Source organism: Convolutriloba macropyga, chromosome 1 (genome assembly GCF_964194025.1).
Source record: "Convolutriloba macropyga chromosome 1, txConMacr16.3, whole genome shotgun sequence".
In the NCBI taxonomy this organism is placed as follows: Eukaryota; Metazoa; Xenacoelomorpha; order Acoela; family Convolutidae; genus Convolutriloba; species Convolutriloba macropyga.
This window is the reverse complement of record NC_134468.1, coordinates 4,888,841-4,905,222: the sequence shown is the minus strand read 5'-3', so window position 1 is coordinate 4,905,222 and position 16,382 is coordinate 4,888,841. Positions and strand designations below refer to the sequence as shown.

At 35.5% G+C, this 16,382-nt stretch overlaps 2 protein-coding genes across 8 annotated transcripts in view; one reads left to right on the top strand and one right to left on the bottom strand.

Moving 5' to 3' along the window:
• The window catches only part of LOC142344885 (uncharacterized), a 71,635-nt gene that overhangs the window by 3,437 nt on the left and 51,816 nt on the right, over positions 1 to 16,382 (top strand). The window lies entirely within an intron of this gene.
• LOC142344141 (peptidylglycine alpha-hydroxylating monooxygenase-like) lies at positions 8,103 to 12,682 on the bottom strand. The gene is made up of 3 exons (XM_075395669.1): positions 11,887 to 12,682; positions 11,226 to 11,727; positions 8,103 to 8,550 (listed from the first exon to the last, which is right to left on the bottom strand). Exons 2-3 carry the CDS (start codon positions 11,675 to 11,677, stop codon positions 8,103 to 8,105), a joined length of 900 nt encoding a protein of 299 aa, XP_075251784.1. The 5' UTR covers positions 11,678 to 11,727; positions 11,887 to 12,682.

Genomic DNA, 16,382 nt, shown 5'->3' with positions numbered 1-16,382 from the left:
CTTGGCACCACTTCCTGATTACGTTTTCTGCTGAAAACAAACAATTTGCCTAAGTAGAATTTTTGTCCGCTTTTTTATTGAATAAGGTAAAGATAAGCTCAAGGAAAACTAGGGTCGCATCTTCACCTGTCTGGTAACACAAGCTGTTCATTTTGAAACGTGCCCGGATCTGAAAACAGACACATTTTTGAACGCCTACCGCCGCTTCACCTCGCGCAGATGCCAACCCGTCGATTCGTATAGTCACAACGGCAAGACGTTTGTTGGTGTCAATAAAGAACTCAAAAAACTTCTGAAAAGTTTTGACAAAGACACAAATTACAAGGAACTTGTAGCACAGAGCGCAAAACGGCACTTCAACCCATCTTATAGCCCTCAATATGGCGGTGCTCGGGAGCGATTGATACACAGAGTCAGGCGGACATTGCTGTTAATTCTATGGTCAAATTGATTCACTTTCGAGGTGCGCCATACGACCATGATCGAAGCAGAAGTTATGATGAACACCAAGCCGCCTAAAGATGTCTCAGACGCCCTCGAAAACAAGCCATCGTTGATGCCAAACAATTTTCTACTCTAGATTCTTTAACACTACCTTCCACCTGTTGTCTTCCCGTCAACCAAGCCAGTCAACATGAAGTCTTGGAAGAAGGTTGAACAATTCCTCAACCCCATTTGTAGGGGGACTGGTCCGGGATTACTTGTCGACCTTGACGAAAAGACCAAATTGGGGCGAAAGCAAAAGGAGTTCACACATGGTCAATGATGTGGTATGGGTTCTCAAAGATTTCACCCCGCGTGGTTTTTGGTCTCCGGGAAGAGTGGAACAAGTGATCCCTGGATGAAAAAAAGAGTAATCAAAAAGAAAACAGCTTACAGCGCCTTCGTCCGTCTTATTTCCAGACTTGCTTGTGTTTTCGCTGATAAGCTAATTTTTGTTTAGATCTTTTCTCGCACAGGTTTAGGCAAAAAAGGGGTTCGTACATTTTAACTCAAATTAAGTAGGGTTTATGAATTCTATCTGGAATTGGAAACACTATTAATTCGGTGGATTTATTCTTATTTTAGCCCGCTTGTTCTTTCTGCCCGCTGTGGAGGATGTTGTCGATGCAACCTCAAGATTGCGAAATTGCAAAATGAAGAAGTTAAACTGATCTACCGCAAAGAACTGGTCTTTACGTCCCACGATCCTAGCTTATAGTAACAAAAACATGAAAACCAAAATTTTGATATTTTACTTTTCAAAGCTGGAAATATGTTTTCGTTGCATCAGGACTGTCTTCAAAAGTGATCTCAACAAGATCTAGCCGACAAACATCACAAGTTACGTCCAGAAGTTTAAGATAACGAATGTGTTGGTGGAAAAAAAATCAATGTTTGTGTCACTAGGTGACCGATATGAATTAAGCTAACTTTAGGCACACACTTGGCCGTTCTCAGGCCAACGTTTAGGGGTACACTAGGAGCTAAATTTAGGAGCCAAATCTTCGTGGATCACACAGAAGACCATTGAAGACCATAAAAGACTATACTGTTTATACGCTATTATAGATATAAGATACCAGTAGATAAGGAAACAGTCTACTGAAATACATAAAGTTTATAAATTTTCAACAAACAAAAAAATTTTGCCGCAAATTTTCATTTTTAAGTTTTTACTTTGTCAAGATTAGCTCACGTACATTGATGTAAGAGCTATTTAGCTTTTAAAAATAGTAGCATTGGAGAAAGACCAACGTCAGCTTGCTTTTGAACTTACCAAAATTGTGTTATTGTGCGAGCGCCTTGTAAATAATCGGGAAAAAAGAGTAAACGATTCTAAATTTATCTTTCAGAAGAGAATGTCATTTTCCATTTGCATAAAACCATTAAAATGGTTGTCACCAACATTTATCAAAACTTAAATTTTTGACAACATTTCATTCATAATACAAGAAAATGAAAACCATGAGTTTACAGTGTAACGCACAAATTTTAAAGCGCGAAGTCTAAATTTTAGAACTCTAAACTTTCTAGAAGATGAAACTTTGTTATTTTTTTCCTAACTGAAGAACAGTTTTTTAGTCAATCTATCTAATAAACTGGTGAAGTATCACCAAAAACGTACGTTTGAACTGCTCGCAGAACAAAATTTTCTGAATCAAACGACATCATTCCATAGAAGTCCTGACAGTGATTATATTTACATGTTTTTTAAAGAAAAAGATGCAAAATTGTATAAATGCTGAATGCTAAAATTAGCTCTAAGGTTCTAATGAATTTTTTTATCAGAATAATAAGGTGTCAAAATTTGATGAGGATTAGAGTAGTAGTAACTATTATCATTGCTATCCGACGCCACGTTTATATTGGGTGGGCCTGAATTGATTCTGATTTGTAACGGAATTCATTTTTTATCTCTAAAATGGTCTACTGCGTTTCAAAAAGGATTTTCCTTGCGCTTACGTGAAGTTTCTCCAATTGTATTACAACTATTAAAGACGAAATCTAAGATTTAATGTGAGCAGTTTTGGAGATTTGAGGAAGCGGCCTACGCGGTCCGACTTTAAGGCATAAACGGAAAATAAAATAAGAGTAATCCGGTTTCTTAGTAGAGGCAAAATTCGTGCATCCGTTTATTTCGAGTTGGAAATACGACAACTACGGGTAAAAAACGAAGCAAAACACAAGTAAACAAAAGATTGGGCTCTGAAACAAATAAGGTCAAAGCTTGCTTTCAAAACGAAACGTTTCGTTCATTAAGTAGAATTTCCTTTCATCAAAGGTGTACATTATTACAATTGTCTGTCCGATTGTAATCAATGTACTCAATTTGGAAGACTGAAACACTGTTTGAAAACCCCGGTTGGCCTACCATTATTTTTACTAGAGCTTTTGGAAGAAAGGAAAAATTGTTGTCCATTTTTTGATAATGGTCTCTTGTTTAAAGACTATATGTCAAACACTGCTAAGTTACAAACTTCTTTAAAAAATCACTCAAATCCCGCCTAGTTTATTTTGCCCCGTGTTGATCAAAAGACTCCAGTTTGAAGGCCGCAACATGTCCATAAATTGAATTTCGAAGACATTTTTCAATTTATAAATTATTGACTATGTTAACATATGTGAAGAGTTTCGGTCACATTTAGATTAAAAACATTTGTTATTTACCAGACTAATCTCTGATCTTAAAACTGTTGCATTTAATGGCTAAAAAATCTTTAAAGCGTTCTGTTTTGTTTTAGCAAATGTCCCACAAAAAATTTCCGCAATCCTTAGCTGTTGAAAAATTAGAATAATACCTTCTGCACCACAGCAGGTTTCGGCAACAATAATGAAGTTAAAAACATTTCGAAACTGAACTAAGTGGACAGAAACCGAGATCTAAGAAGCTGAAATCAGACATTGACTTCTGGAGTACGTTCAATGCAATGGTCCGTAATTAGGTTTAAAAAAATGTGAAAAAGTGTATCATTATTTGACAAATTTTCATAAAAATGGTTTATTTCAAAATGTTTTGTAATCATAGGGTAGACATTAGTTGGAAGATGAAATTCACGTTTTGTATACGACGGGCTCGTCCCCACAAGTGGCAACCTTTGTTGTAGACCTTTGCGGTATCAATTGACCGCTCAATTTTGTTAGGGAAAAATTCTTGTAAATATTTCTCGGTTTTTCTTGGGGACTAACGCTTTTAAATTCTTTTTTCAATTTTGTTCATGCGTAAAAAACTGCTCTCTGATCAGGAGGTGTTCTAAATCAACAGGGAAGAACATTTTATCAACATGAGTTGGTGCCAAAATTTGTCAATTTTTTTGCGTTTTTTGTGGGGGAGAGTAGAAAATCCTACCACAGTTTTGGTTTTGGTTCAGTTCAGGACACAATGTTTATTGCTCGTCTTTTGTTTTGGTTTTAACTTGACTTGATTGTCATCAATCTTGTTAACTGAACGAAATATTGTGAGCATTTTGTTTTTTTTTTTGCTGTTAGAAGTTTTGAAAATGGCTTCCTTTGTTTTACTGCGACAAATTTAATGGTATCTACAAAACGTCAGCCAAATCACAATTAATTAAATTTACTCAACAGGACTATTCGCCTTCTTTGCTTGTTTTAATTTTGGAAATCTCATTAAAAAATCTTGTGTTTTGAAAAACGCTTTGCTTATGTTTTGAAAACGTTCTGAAACAAGCGAACAAGCTAATGCTTGGGTACGCCTTCTTATTTAACGAGAGGGGTGATTGTAGTACCAAAAACAAACGTTTGCGCCTGGAAAATGTTACTCTTGAAATGAGCTGATTCAGCGCTGAAAAGCTCTGAGACTCAAATCCGGGTACATTGTCGGAAGGTCGTGGGACCCATGTATGCGAAACAGTAGACAAAAATTTGGTCTGGTCACTTGGAGTTTTATTTAGATCAAAATACGTCCTCCAATTTAAATTTTACTCCTGATAATTAAAAATTCTCAATAACTTATTGTTTTGCAAAAAAACTTGAGCCAGAGGAGACGCATTTTTTGCGATTCATTGAAATCGCATCAAATTGAGCACTGGATACCGATATGAGCAATAACTCAATGAACTTTTTTAATAACATACAAAGAATTAAGAGTTTCGTATGTTCTCAGGCTGCTCTTAGTTCTTCAATTGCGAATGCTCACTTTTCATGTGTATTTAGACTGCGGATCTAGACTGTATCTCGACAAAGTATCAGATTCAGAAAAAGTCCCCGATCATGTTCGATTGTGCAGTGACTCACTTTAATCAGCGCTGTGTCAAATCTAATTGACAGGTTTTAATCAAAGTCTACAACTAGCAACGCCATATGATTAACAATTATCCAACAGAATAACAGGATTAGTTTTTTGTCAAAAAGGCCACAACCGACGTCTCTTTGATTTTTGAGCGAGACAAAGAGAGTGTTTAAAATGTAAAAATGAATTAAGCAAATTTAAAAAATGAAAAACTAAGAATATATCCAAAGGTTTTTTCTATTCTCCTCGAAATTAAAAAAAAAAACAAGTTTTTTAACAGTAAACATTTTTCAAATGCAGTGTTCCTGAGGTTTCAGTAAAACTACCGCTGATTAGCAGCTCAAAATTATTTTAGTCAGGATCATTTGGAAACATTAATTCCAATCAAAAATACCACTTTAGAGAGTTCCAATTGTAATTTGTCAAAATAATGACTTTTTTAAACACTTGAGACAACTTCGATAAAGATTGAACCAAAATAACATCAGAGCCAATATTCAAACTTATTTTTCTAAAAAACAACTATTAATATAAATGTCGCAGTAAAAATCAAACAAACTGCTGGTCCAACTCTAAATGAAATTCATGTGGAATTAGTTTTGCGATCTATAGAAGTCAGGGTGTGCAAATTTTCAAACCATCCGTACCTTCCATGAATACCTACAAAAATGCTAAAGAGTGGACAGGGTACAATTAGCTATAGAGTTTCAAATTTAATTCATCTCATAACAATTCTGTATCTTTAAAAATCAGATTCGCTATTAACTTAAATGAATTGGCCTAACAAATAAGACAAATTAAGATTTGCTGTCTTGGGCAACTAGGTTTTTTTTACATCAAATTATAACATAATGGTAGCTGTGTCAGTTAACTTTGAAACATAATTTGGTATTTGTTTTGTCCTGGATGCAACATAACTGAACGAAAACGTGGCAGAAGTTTGGATGAACTAATGGTTTCTATGTTTAAGAGACATTCAACAAAATTAGTTATCAGTATCAGAAACTTGCCAGAAAAATTATTCCGTTGAATAATGGCTTCTGGTCTGAAATAGAGTATTTTAGTCACTTAAACTTTCTTGAACTTGATATTGCTTTAAAATTGAGTCCCTATGGAGGACTAACTAGATCTGAAAACTTGTCGCTAGACAAGTATTCCAAGCCTTAAAAAAACTTTACGCTAGTACCCAATTCTGCGCAACGCCTGTGTGTTAACACAAGTGCTGTATGATAAAAAAAAATGAGGTACTCTTACAAGCTTCCTCACAAAATTAGCGTCAAACTTTTTCTACAGATTAGCCTTTATTTCAAATGTAAACAATGGGAAATTTTTTGTCGCACAAAAACTATTCAATAAAACGACAAAAACAATTGTGACCAATAATCAATTTCTCCAGAGAAGAGTCATTTTAATTTACACAGAATGGGTTTTGCTCTTTACGCAGCTAGTGCATAACATTCTATAGTGGAAACAAAAAATAAATGTCAGGTTTTCATTGCAATGATTCCCTCGGAAACTGATTCTGATGCCCAAACAAACATCTGTTAAACATTTTGGTTCGCACAGTCCAGCACTACTTGATAAACCTTAAAAAGGGAGTCATAGGGGAGATAGTGCTGAAAATTTTGTACCACGAAAATGAAAGCTTTTTTATTCATATTACAGTAAGCTTGACTGCCACAAATTAAGTTTTTAAAGGCAAATTGATAACAAAATCAAATTCAGTGTTTTGCTAAAATTTAAGACAGCCCTTTTTGTAAGGTATCATTTTGCTTGAGCAGGAGGAAATCAGCAGTTGATCAATTAGACATCGTTGTTGTCAAGGAACTTTACTCTGAAAGTCAAAGAAGCGCTAAATCATGGTATTTTCTTTAAAAAAACCTGTCGACCACGTTCTCAGGATGCATTTCTCTTTCAAAAACCTGAAAGTTGAATTTTGATAACCCTTTGTGTAGTCAAAATTACTAATGCTGAGTTCAGATATGAAGAGAATTCCTTTTTTGTTTTGATTCTATCAATCCTAGTCAATGTAACTATGTCCTGCCGGACCCAAATTAAATACAAAAAATATTTCTTGAGGCTTCATGTCCTTATTGGTTTTTACGACCCCATAAACGGATCAAATGGTAAAAATAGATGGGTTTGCGAGCATCAACGCGCACTTCGAACTGATTTATTATTGGTTTATTTCAGATCACTTTTTCTGCATTAAATTATGCATATCAGTTAAGTGATATATCCTACTTAAAAGACATTTTTTAAAAATGATAACACTTGAAAACAAGGAAAAAATTGGGTAGAAAAAAGTGGGGTACTCGCGTATTACATCAAAAGAAATGAAAAAGAAGCCAAGATAGACAAAATAAAAAACAGTTTAAAAAATCTAAACTTGACTCGAACGGCCGGCCTTCGAATAGAAACGTCGGAGCAGTAAATACAATCAAATTTGTGCTCTAACACGTTGTGTTAGCCTAAAACATGACTTTCTTTTGCGAAATTTGTTTTCGAAAGCTTTATACGTGTTTGGCACCTCAAATATTTACTAAAGCAGAAAAATCAGTAGGTACTGACTGATATTCAGTTTTTTAAAAATTAATTTGTAATTCTCGGGATTTTATTAAACTATCTACCAATAAGTTTGTCCCTCAATTTGTGAAAATGTTGTTAACTTGCTTCCCTGAAAACAATGGTAGGTGCCATTTTATATGTCATGCTAAAGAAGCTGTTTAGTAAATAATGGCATGAGACAGTGTAGTGATTGATATAACGCCACTTTTGTGAACGCGAACAGAATTACAGATTAGAAAGTGAGTTGCAAGAATAAAAGAAATAAGTTTGAGAAATATAAAAATAATATATAACCGGATATCAGTCTGCCCAAGGAGTGGGCGTGGGTCCTAAAAGAGGTTCCTGTTTCCTTTTCTCCCGTGAACAAAATTTGAAGTTTCTGTATAGAAAGTAAACCTACTTGTTTTCCGCTGATAGTTGTTTGTATCGCCTGCTAACAGGCGGGGGATCATTTCCATTTGTGTCCCCCCCAGCTTAGTGGGTGCATATTATTTGCGCCCCCCCCCCCCCCCCAGACGCACGTGGCATATTTTTTACATAATGATTTACTATGTAATGGCACGTGCTCTGTAACTGGGGGGAGGGGACACAAACGGAAACGATATTATATTATAGCATGTTATAACCACCCCCCCCCCCCCCCTAGATGTCATAGCCCTCCTCCGCCACCCAACCCTGTTACAAAATGTGTGTTGTTAAATGGCAAACTATTTTGTAATGATATCAGGGGCTCTTGGGAGTTGCAAATAATACGCACCCACTGTTGGGTGTCGCAAACGGGAAAGATGCGAAATTCTTTATACCATTAGTAAGGTGTAAAAATATCAAATACAGAAAGTTTAGATACTCGGGGGTAGAAAAGGAAACAATTCCTGAAAGCGAAGGGTTTCATGCTGATTTTCTCGTTTGGGGCTAAAATTGTGCATAGGATGTCCAGATTTGTTATATTGCTATTCTTTGGGATCCATCCACCACCTGTTGCCAGTAACATTACGTGAGCTGTGTAATTCGTCGGTTTTTGCGCTAAATTCAGCTTCAAACCGGAATTGTCGAAGAGATTTCGATTCTTCGTAAATTTGTCAACATTTGCATAATGGATTTGAAGCGTTAAATACTTGAATTTTGAATCGTGTCCAAGTTTGAAAGATACGCCCTTAGGCATTGAATAAGAGCCAGCTTGCATTGCTTCTGCGAATATGATTTCGGAATCACCCCCACCGCAAACTGACCCCTTGGGCAACTTTTTAGCTCCTGTTGGATCTTTTTCGTCTAAACGCCTGTGCGATTTGTGACACCCACTGTATGTTAAAAGCTATATGTAAGCAGCCCACCTTATATGGAATCCCCGGATCTATTCTGTTTTGCCCCCCCCCCCCCCTCCCAGTGTTTTTTACGCCCTCCAGTTACAATTTATATGTTGTTATATAGCACGTTTCTATGTAAAAAAAATAGCACATACGCCTGGGGGGCGTAAAAAATATACGCTCACTAAGGTGGGGGGGGGGCTAAAACAGAATAGATCCGAGTCCCCCCTCTCAATTTCAGATAAGCCTAACAGTGAGGTGACTCTGTCGCCCAGAAAATCGATCCCTTATTTTAAAGCAAAGATTTTTAACCTTGTAGCAAGCGCTACCTTGTAAATCTAAGTCACTCTGCCTGTATTGGGCGCTATTTTTACTCTATATTGTATAAAGAATGAAAAAAAACATAAGAAATATACTTGCACTATCATGGGATGAATATTTTTATGACAACTTATAACAGTAAATACTAATATTAGGACAAAGAACGTAGATCGCTTCCGAGAAGCAACTCAGTTCAAGTGCTGACAATATCCCAAACAGTCTTGCATTCAAATAGTTCTTCATAATTTTCACAAAATGTTTTAAACTAATGTCACAAATTGTTTAGTCACACATGCAATCCCTTAAAATGAAAATTACCAAAGACACCATCTATATATTAATTCTAACTCGAATGCTGTACCACAACCATTAGGCTCCAATCCTCGCATTTTTTAACGGCCCTTAAGCATTCAGCCTGACGTAATGATTTCGTTTTGAGACGAGCTATATTGCCATATTTAAGCTCCTATTTTGATCATTTTTTGGACTCATAAAGCTTGCAGCATAGAAAAAACAGGCCACTAACCAGAAATTTGCTCATTAGAAAGGTCAACAGGCGTAAGCAATAGTCATCAGTAGCGAAGAGAATGAGAACAAGGACCGTCAAGCGGGGGACTGGGGTCCGAGTCTAATTAAAGGCTTTTAACATATTTTAGCTCTTAATCTAAACATGTTTTGCGCTCATTAAGCTTGCCAAAGCAGGCAAGCCATTGAAGCCATTGATAAAAATTTTACCGATTTCAAATAGGAATAGACTACTGTGTTACCGTCTTTCTCCCTTTTTGTTTATTTTTCCATCTTTCTCTGTTATATTTTTCTTCTATAATTTTTTTATAACTCGAGTGATATGTCACCATGTTTAAGCGCCTAATCATCGCATTTTTTAAGGTTCTTTGTTTAACGTAGTACAGGCGTTTTGAAACGCTTTATGCCACCAAGTATAAGCTCGTTCTCTGTACAAAATTTAGTGCTCCTTAAACATACAACTCATCAATGCCAAAAATGTCGCTTAACAGAAACTGTCCTCTACATAGGGTAAAAAGACGCAAAAATACGTGTCGGTAGCGTAGGCGTTAAAACCTATGCCTGGTAAACGAGGATCATATGGGCTAGAGCCGGAGTTGGTAAAATTTCCTTTAAACCTATTCCGTTAAAAGATTTTTCTTGTGATGCGTTTGCGGGCCTGCTAATAGTTTCTAAGAGCACTATTGTTTCTAAAAGCACAAAAACTGAAGGACAAAGTAAACAAAAAATTATAAACGATTGTCACACCTTGTTTAGTCCCGTTCTGCTTACCAACTTCTCAATTTATCTCTGGGTCCCCTTTGTCTCTCGTTTTCCTGTCTCTCGGTGCTTTAATTGTACCTCCACGGCTGTCTATACTCACCCAAACCGCTTTTATCTTTAGCAATGAAACCTTGATCTCTTAAGTAAACATTACGAACTGCTCTCAACATTTTTACATTCCCAAAGACGGCTCTGTTTGCTATGCAAACAAATCAGTGCCATTATTATGCTGCGTCATTCAACTGTGTCAATCATTATTCAAATGCCACTTTATTGTGGTTAAACGACCTTTGGACTCGTAAACCATTTCCTGCAATCCCTCATAATTGAAATTGACGGCAACACCAGATTTCCTAAAAGCACAAAATTGGACCTTTCTTATCCAGGAGTCGCCAGATAAAGTGTGATCCGAATTGCGAAAGTTGGCGGGAGTTAAGCTGAGCATAATATTTTTCATCCAGTAAATTTTACTGAAAAATCAACACTGGCCCGTGTAAATTGGGACATGAACAGAGTACTGGCCATCCTAAAAACCAGATGTCTTATACTGATTCAGCGCTGATTTACTCTGCCACCAACCTCCGGGGGGGGGGCAAAACAGGATAGAACCGAAATGTGTTTGAAAAGCAACAGAACCGGGCAGTCATAACCGGGAACAGCCAGTGGAAACAAAGTTATTCTATTTATCCTAAATTAAATAGCGCGATAACTCTCAGTTAGGACTAATGATTTGCCGTTTCCACCAAGAAACTCAGTAGAGTGATTCCTGTTTTTCACAAAAAAGAGAGTCTTTCCCATTATAGCCCCCCATGAAATTATAGCCCCCCATTATGGTATATTTACAATGATTGGGGGGTCTATAGGTTATCTGATCACTAAGCTGGGGGGGGGGGGGGGGGGCTATCATGGGAAAGACCCAAAATAGCATTGTTAGCTACCGGGATTAAGGGGGAAGGGAGTTGCAATGAGAATGTGCGATCACTAAGATCCAGGGATTGACGGAAAAGATCTCTCCTTTTCTGACAGCTTTTTCCTCTGCCATGTGCCCGCATGACCAAATTTTATCATGCTCAAATGCCGGTTTTTCACATGCGTACAATAGCATGTGGTGAGCAGCGGCATTTTTGTCTGAAGTTTCGAATTTGGTGACGTAATAGCTCTCGTTCGGGTCTAAGTGATATGAAACACAAACATACTGGTCGTTAACGTAGGGTCTAAACAAGCTGATAGCAACGCTTATAGACTTCTCGTGCGAAAGGAGTTTGGGGTAAAAGTGGGTTCCAGCAAGAAACAATACCGGGACTATAACTAGAAGCAAAACTAGAACCTTGACAATAACATCCAAATAACATTTACTTTCTTGATCTGGTTCGTAAAATATCGATTCGTCTCTTTTGTACAATTCGTAGTCGTCCTGCGTTGGAAAGATTTTGTACTTAATCGAAGCTCGCGAGTCGATATTTCGCATTTTTCCACAATACGATTTTCTGCAGAATTGATAAACAGTTCGGATCTATTCTGTTTCGGCCCCCCAGCTTAGTGGGCTTATATTTTTTACGCCCCCCAGGCACACGTGCTATTTTTTTTACATAGTAATGTGCTATATAACATATAATTTGTAACGGAGGGGGGGGGGGCGTAAAAAACACTGGGGGGCCGAAACAGAATAGATCCAACAGTTCTTTAGATCAGGCGAAATGCGACATTAAAGTATAGCTTTTCCGTTTGTTCACATTTGGCGGCTTGACAATTTTGACTTTTCAAAAATCAAATTTGATTTGTGACTTTAAATGAAACAGTGTATGCAGCATAAACGTTGAAAGGAAGAAACAAGAAGTAGGGAATTAAGTTTGGGTATAGCTTCCTACTAACTTTTTGAAGGACAACAGAAATAATTTTCGCCCCGTAATTTAATTGATGGGGTTAGAATATATTTCATTGGTTCGTATTTTTCTAGATAGTCTATGATCTGGACATTTTAAACAATAGTAAGCGTTGCTTCAAACAGCATATAATTGAAAGGGAAATAATATTTTTAGGCCTCAATTTATTTGAAGTGTTTCGAGGGTTTGTTCAAAATACGTATCTAAATAAACTAAATATCATACTCGTCAAATAAATAATATTTCTGTCAACAAAAATAACTTGTTCTAAGATTTTTCAAAACAAAACAAAAAGTCTGAGACAAACTGTGAATATTATTGGAATTGGCGAGTAATATTCTTGCTGTTTTTGTATCCCATCGCCTGCGCTGTTTTCTTAATGGTAATAATGCTACGGAAGAAATAACGGTAAAAAAAGAGAATTTGAATATAGCAGAGGCAATAAATTTTTAATGAAGGGAAGCCTTTTTTCACTACACACGCAAAATATGCTCAAGTTTCCAAATATGCGAAGGCCCCTTTTGTGTTTCTAAAAAATATGTTGAGTTTGTTCTTTTATGTCTTTTTAAGTGCTGTATTGCTCTTTTAACTGATCAACCAGCAAATATTACAAAAATAATGGCATTTAAGTGTATTAAAGCTAGGTTTGGTTTACCATATGGTCCTATAAAGTCAATCTCTTTTCGTAATGAGCTGGTATTAAAAAACCGGTTTAAAATGAAACAGTGGGTACATTTTACAAGGAAGTATCATTCAAGGGGCGGATGTATCAATTAAGATCACTTTTTCAGCCCATCTAAAAAACCGGCATTTTTTTTGTCTGTTCTTGGTTCAATTCAATTTGTTCACTTTTTCCTGTGACACGTATCTTATACTATTTAGCTATAAACGTTGCAGCTCAATGACTAACAATGTCTTTATCGTGTTATTTATGTTCTGTAAAGAGGCTTTAAGGCCAGTTTTATAAAAGGAAGTTAACTGAAATTGAGTCAAGTTGAGACTTAAGTTGAGACAATGTTTTCTACAGTGTTTCAGAGGTGCATATGGGTTACACAGCTAAAAACGAAAAATGCTGGCATTATTTCTTGGTCCGCAAAAATTTGGGAAAAAAATAATTGCAGAGAACGGACTGAACTATAGTTCCATCATTGGTTTATTCTAAATGCATTGCTACTAACTTTCCATATTGAACACTACAATCGTCCCTGTAGTATAAAAACAAAGTATGAACATTTTCACGTTTTTTCTCTTTGCAGTCTCGAATATGCAAGAAGTCCAAGAGCTAAGTTTTAAAGAATAGATTTCAAAATAATTTTATTGATACAATTTCCAATTTTAACGCCTCAAAACAGTCTCAAAATTTTTCACTTTTTGTCACGTTGAAATTCTTTAGCCATTACTGAAAGGGATAGGACCTAGCTCGAGAAAACGGGATTATTAATTCCAGATGCGCTAGATTAGAATAAATGAGTTATGTGTTGAAAATTGCGGAAATTGGGAGAACTTCACAATGGTTTATCAATTTTTTAATTGGTATAATAGCTTTTTTCTGAGAGGTTTTTTTAAATTATTTAGAAAAGTTGCAGTTAATCAAAGAATAGGTTTAGGATTATTACAAAACAAGCATTTGAAAAAATTATCCGTTCCCCTTCTCAAACAATTTTGCTGCAATTATTCTGGCTTTGGAGTTTCCTAAACAAAAAATCTAGAAATATTAGTTGAGAAATAGAAATAGTTAATTCAATTGGAGAGTATTGGACAACATTTCAAAAGATTATATCCAATTACAATCCAATTACGACAAAAATGAGCATAATTGCTCTTCAAGTCTGTGCCCATAAACGCAAAAAAGCAACAAACCCAAAATAAATTGATGTCATCTTGCTGAAGCGTATTAAAAGTTAGTAATTCAGGGTAAAAACATTCCTATTATCTTTAATGTAAACCTCAATTATTTTTGATATATGTGCTTTCACTTGCTGAAAACTAAACTTTGAATATTTTTGGGTAATAAATTCAGTTGCCTTAGCCAATTATATGATTTCTTCAGCAAGCTAATGAGTTTTTGATTTTTGTAGTTTTTGAAATTGGTGGGGGAAATAGGCCTCTTAAACTCCATCTTGTTTGTTTTTTAATGACTGCTAGAATTTGAGGAATTATGTTTCGTAGCGGAAATTCGGACCTTTTTTGTTTGAATAATTCTTTACCAAGTTCAATCACGTAAAGTTCGTATACAGTATGTATCATCAATTTTTGTAAAACCTAAGTATTCATATTTTATTTCTGAAAAAAAATGCTGGATTGATTTTTCGTTTGACCCTATTATTTTTTTCTAAATTCTTTTTGGTTGTGTTTCCATAACTAATAGACCATAAGTTAGGACCGATTTGGCAAAAGATTTATAAAACACTAGAAGACACTTTCTTGGACAAAAATGTCGTACCTGATACATTAGTCTGCAAAAATTGTTAAGTTTTTCAACAACAAAATGAACGTGATAACGGATTGCTAAGTTCTGATCAATGCAGATTCGTAAATACTTACAATATCTTTGTATTCTAGGTTATTATTCTTGAGTTTCTCTTTTTTTTGTAGTTTTCCCGAAATTTATAGCTTCACATTTGTCATAATTAATTGTTAATTTGTTAGTAATAAAACAGTTGGAAACTTTTTCAACATTCATTTGTAGTGGCGAATTGGTATCATTACTGGCATTAAGAACAGTAGTATCGTCTGCGACCATTACTAGTTACAAGTGCTTTCGTTACAAATTTCGGGTAGATCATTGATATACGAAATGTACAAAAAGAGCCAAGAACCGAGCCCTGGGGTAAGCCACAAACTGTTTCCTTTCATGTTGTTTTTTTCATCCTGCACTTACAATCTGGATGCGCCCCGTTAACTAACTCTTTAATAGCTCTAAAATTGGACCTCTGAATCCATATCCTTCTAGTTTTAGCAACAACATTGCATGATCTATTGTATCAAAAGCTTTGCTTAAGTCAGTAAAACTAGCTTGCCCTAGTGATTTGTTAGCAATTACGGTTCGAATATACTCCGTTATGTTGGCCACTGCCTGCATACATGACATTTTAGACCTAAAATCAAACTGATTGTTCCCTAGCAGTTTAGTTTTTACACAAATTTTCATCATCCTCTTCACTAAGATCTTCTCCAGAATTGTACTTATTTTAGTCAGTAAACTGATAGGTCTGTAATTACCAGGGTCAGACTTATCTCCTTTTTAATACAAGGGGTTACTTTCGCTAATTTCAATGAACTCGGGAAAAAACTCTCTTGTAAACAATAATTGATGGCTCCTGCGAGATGACATTTTACAATTGGGGAACAACACTTCAAAATTTCGTTTGAGATTCCATCATGACCAGTACTTTTCTTGTTCTTTTACAGTTTCTTCAAGATTTTTGTAACCTCTGATTCTTTTGTTTGATGAATTTTCATCGTTTTTTCATTATTGCGGATATTATAACTACTTTTCTTGTTATTAAATTTTGCAGATAATTTGGACCTATTGAAACAAAGCAATCGTACAAGTTAACAAAATGTGCTAAATCGATGGCATTGTCCTTTCTTTTGTGAGTTTTTCGTGTCCTATGAATCATTTTTGGGTTTGGATTTTTGCCTAGTTTTTTTTAATTTATCGTCTTTTTCTCCATTTCTTATCAAGTTAGATACCTTGTTCAGTATTTGTTTATATCTAGTTTGCTTTTCAATGGTACGCTCTGCTATCCATTTCTGAAACAATTTATCTCTCTTTTTGGCGTTTTTGAGTTCATTTGTAATCCAGCTTGCAAATTTAGGAGAATCAGTTGTTTCAAAAACATTTACAGGCGCAAAATTGTTCAAAGTTTCTCTAATTCTCTTGATCATTGTACTTATATATTCATAAGCATTCAAATAATCAGGTATTTTTTGGTATTCGGGTCTAAGACAAAAAAAAATTCAGCGCTCCGTCTGTTTTGATTTTTTTTTCAAATTTCGCATGAGTACGGATGACTGAATGCTTTAAATGTTTACGGTTGATACAAAAAATTCAGCAATTAGCATAAAATGTTCGCTTATTGTCGTCGATAACGTTTCAGTTTTTATGTTTGTTTCTGTGATTATATGATCAATACAATTCTTTGAATTTTTGGCAACCTTTGTAGGCGTTGAGTTTTGTACTTGGAAATCAAACTATCCAAAAAGGTTCTCATACTATTTTGTTTTTTTCTTCTCTCTTTAAAAAATCGATGTTGAAATCACTAAAGATTGAACTTTCCTCTTTTG

Coding starts and splice junctions, on each gene's coding strand:
- LOC142344141 (XM_075395669.1), bottom strand. CDS start 11,677: ATGCGAAATATCGACTCGCGAGCTTCGATTAAGTACAAAATCTTTCCA. Junction 8,551..11,225: donor GAGGAAAAAGCTGTCAGAAA/AGGAGAGATCTT, acceptor AAAAGATCCAAC/AGGAGCTAAAAAGTTGCCCA.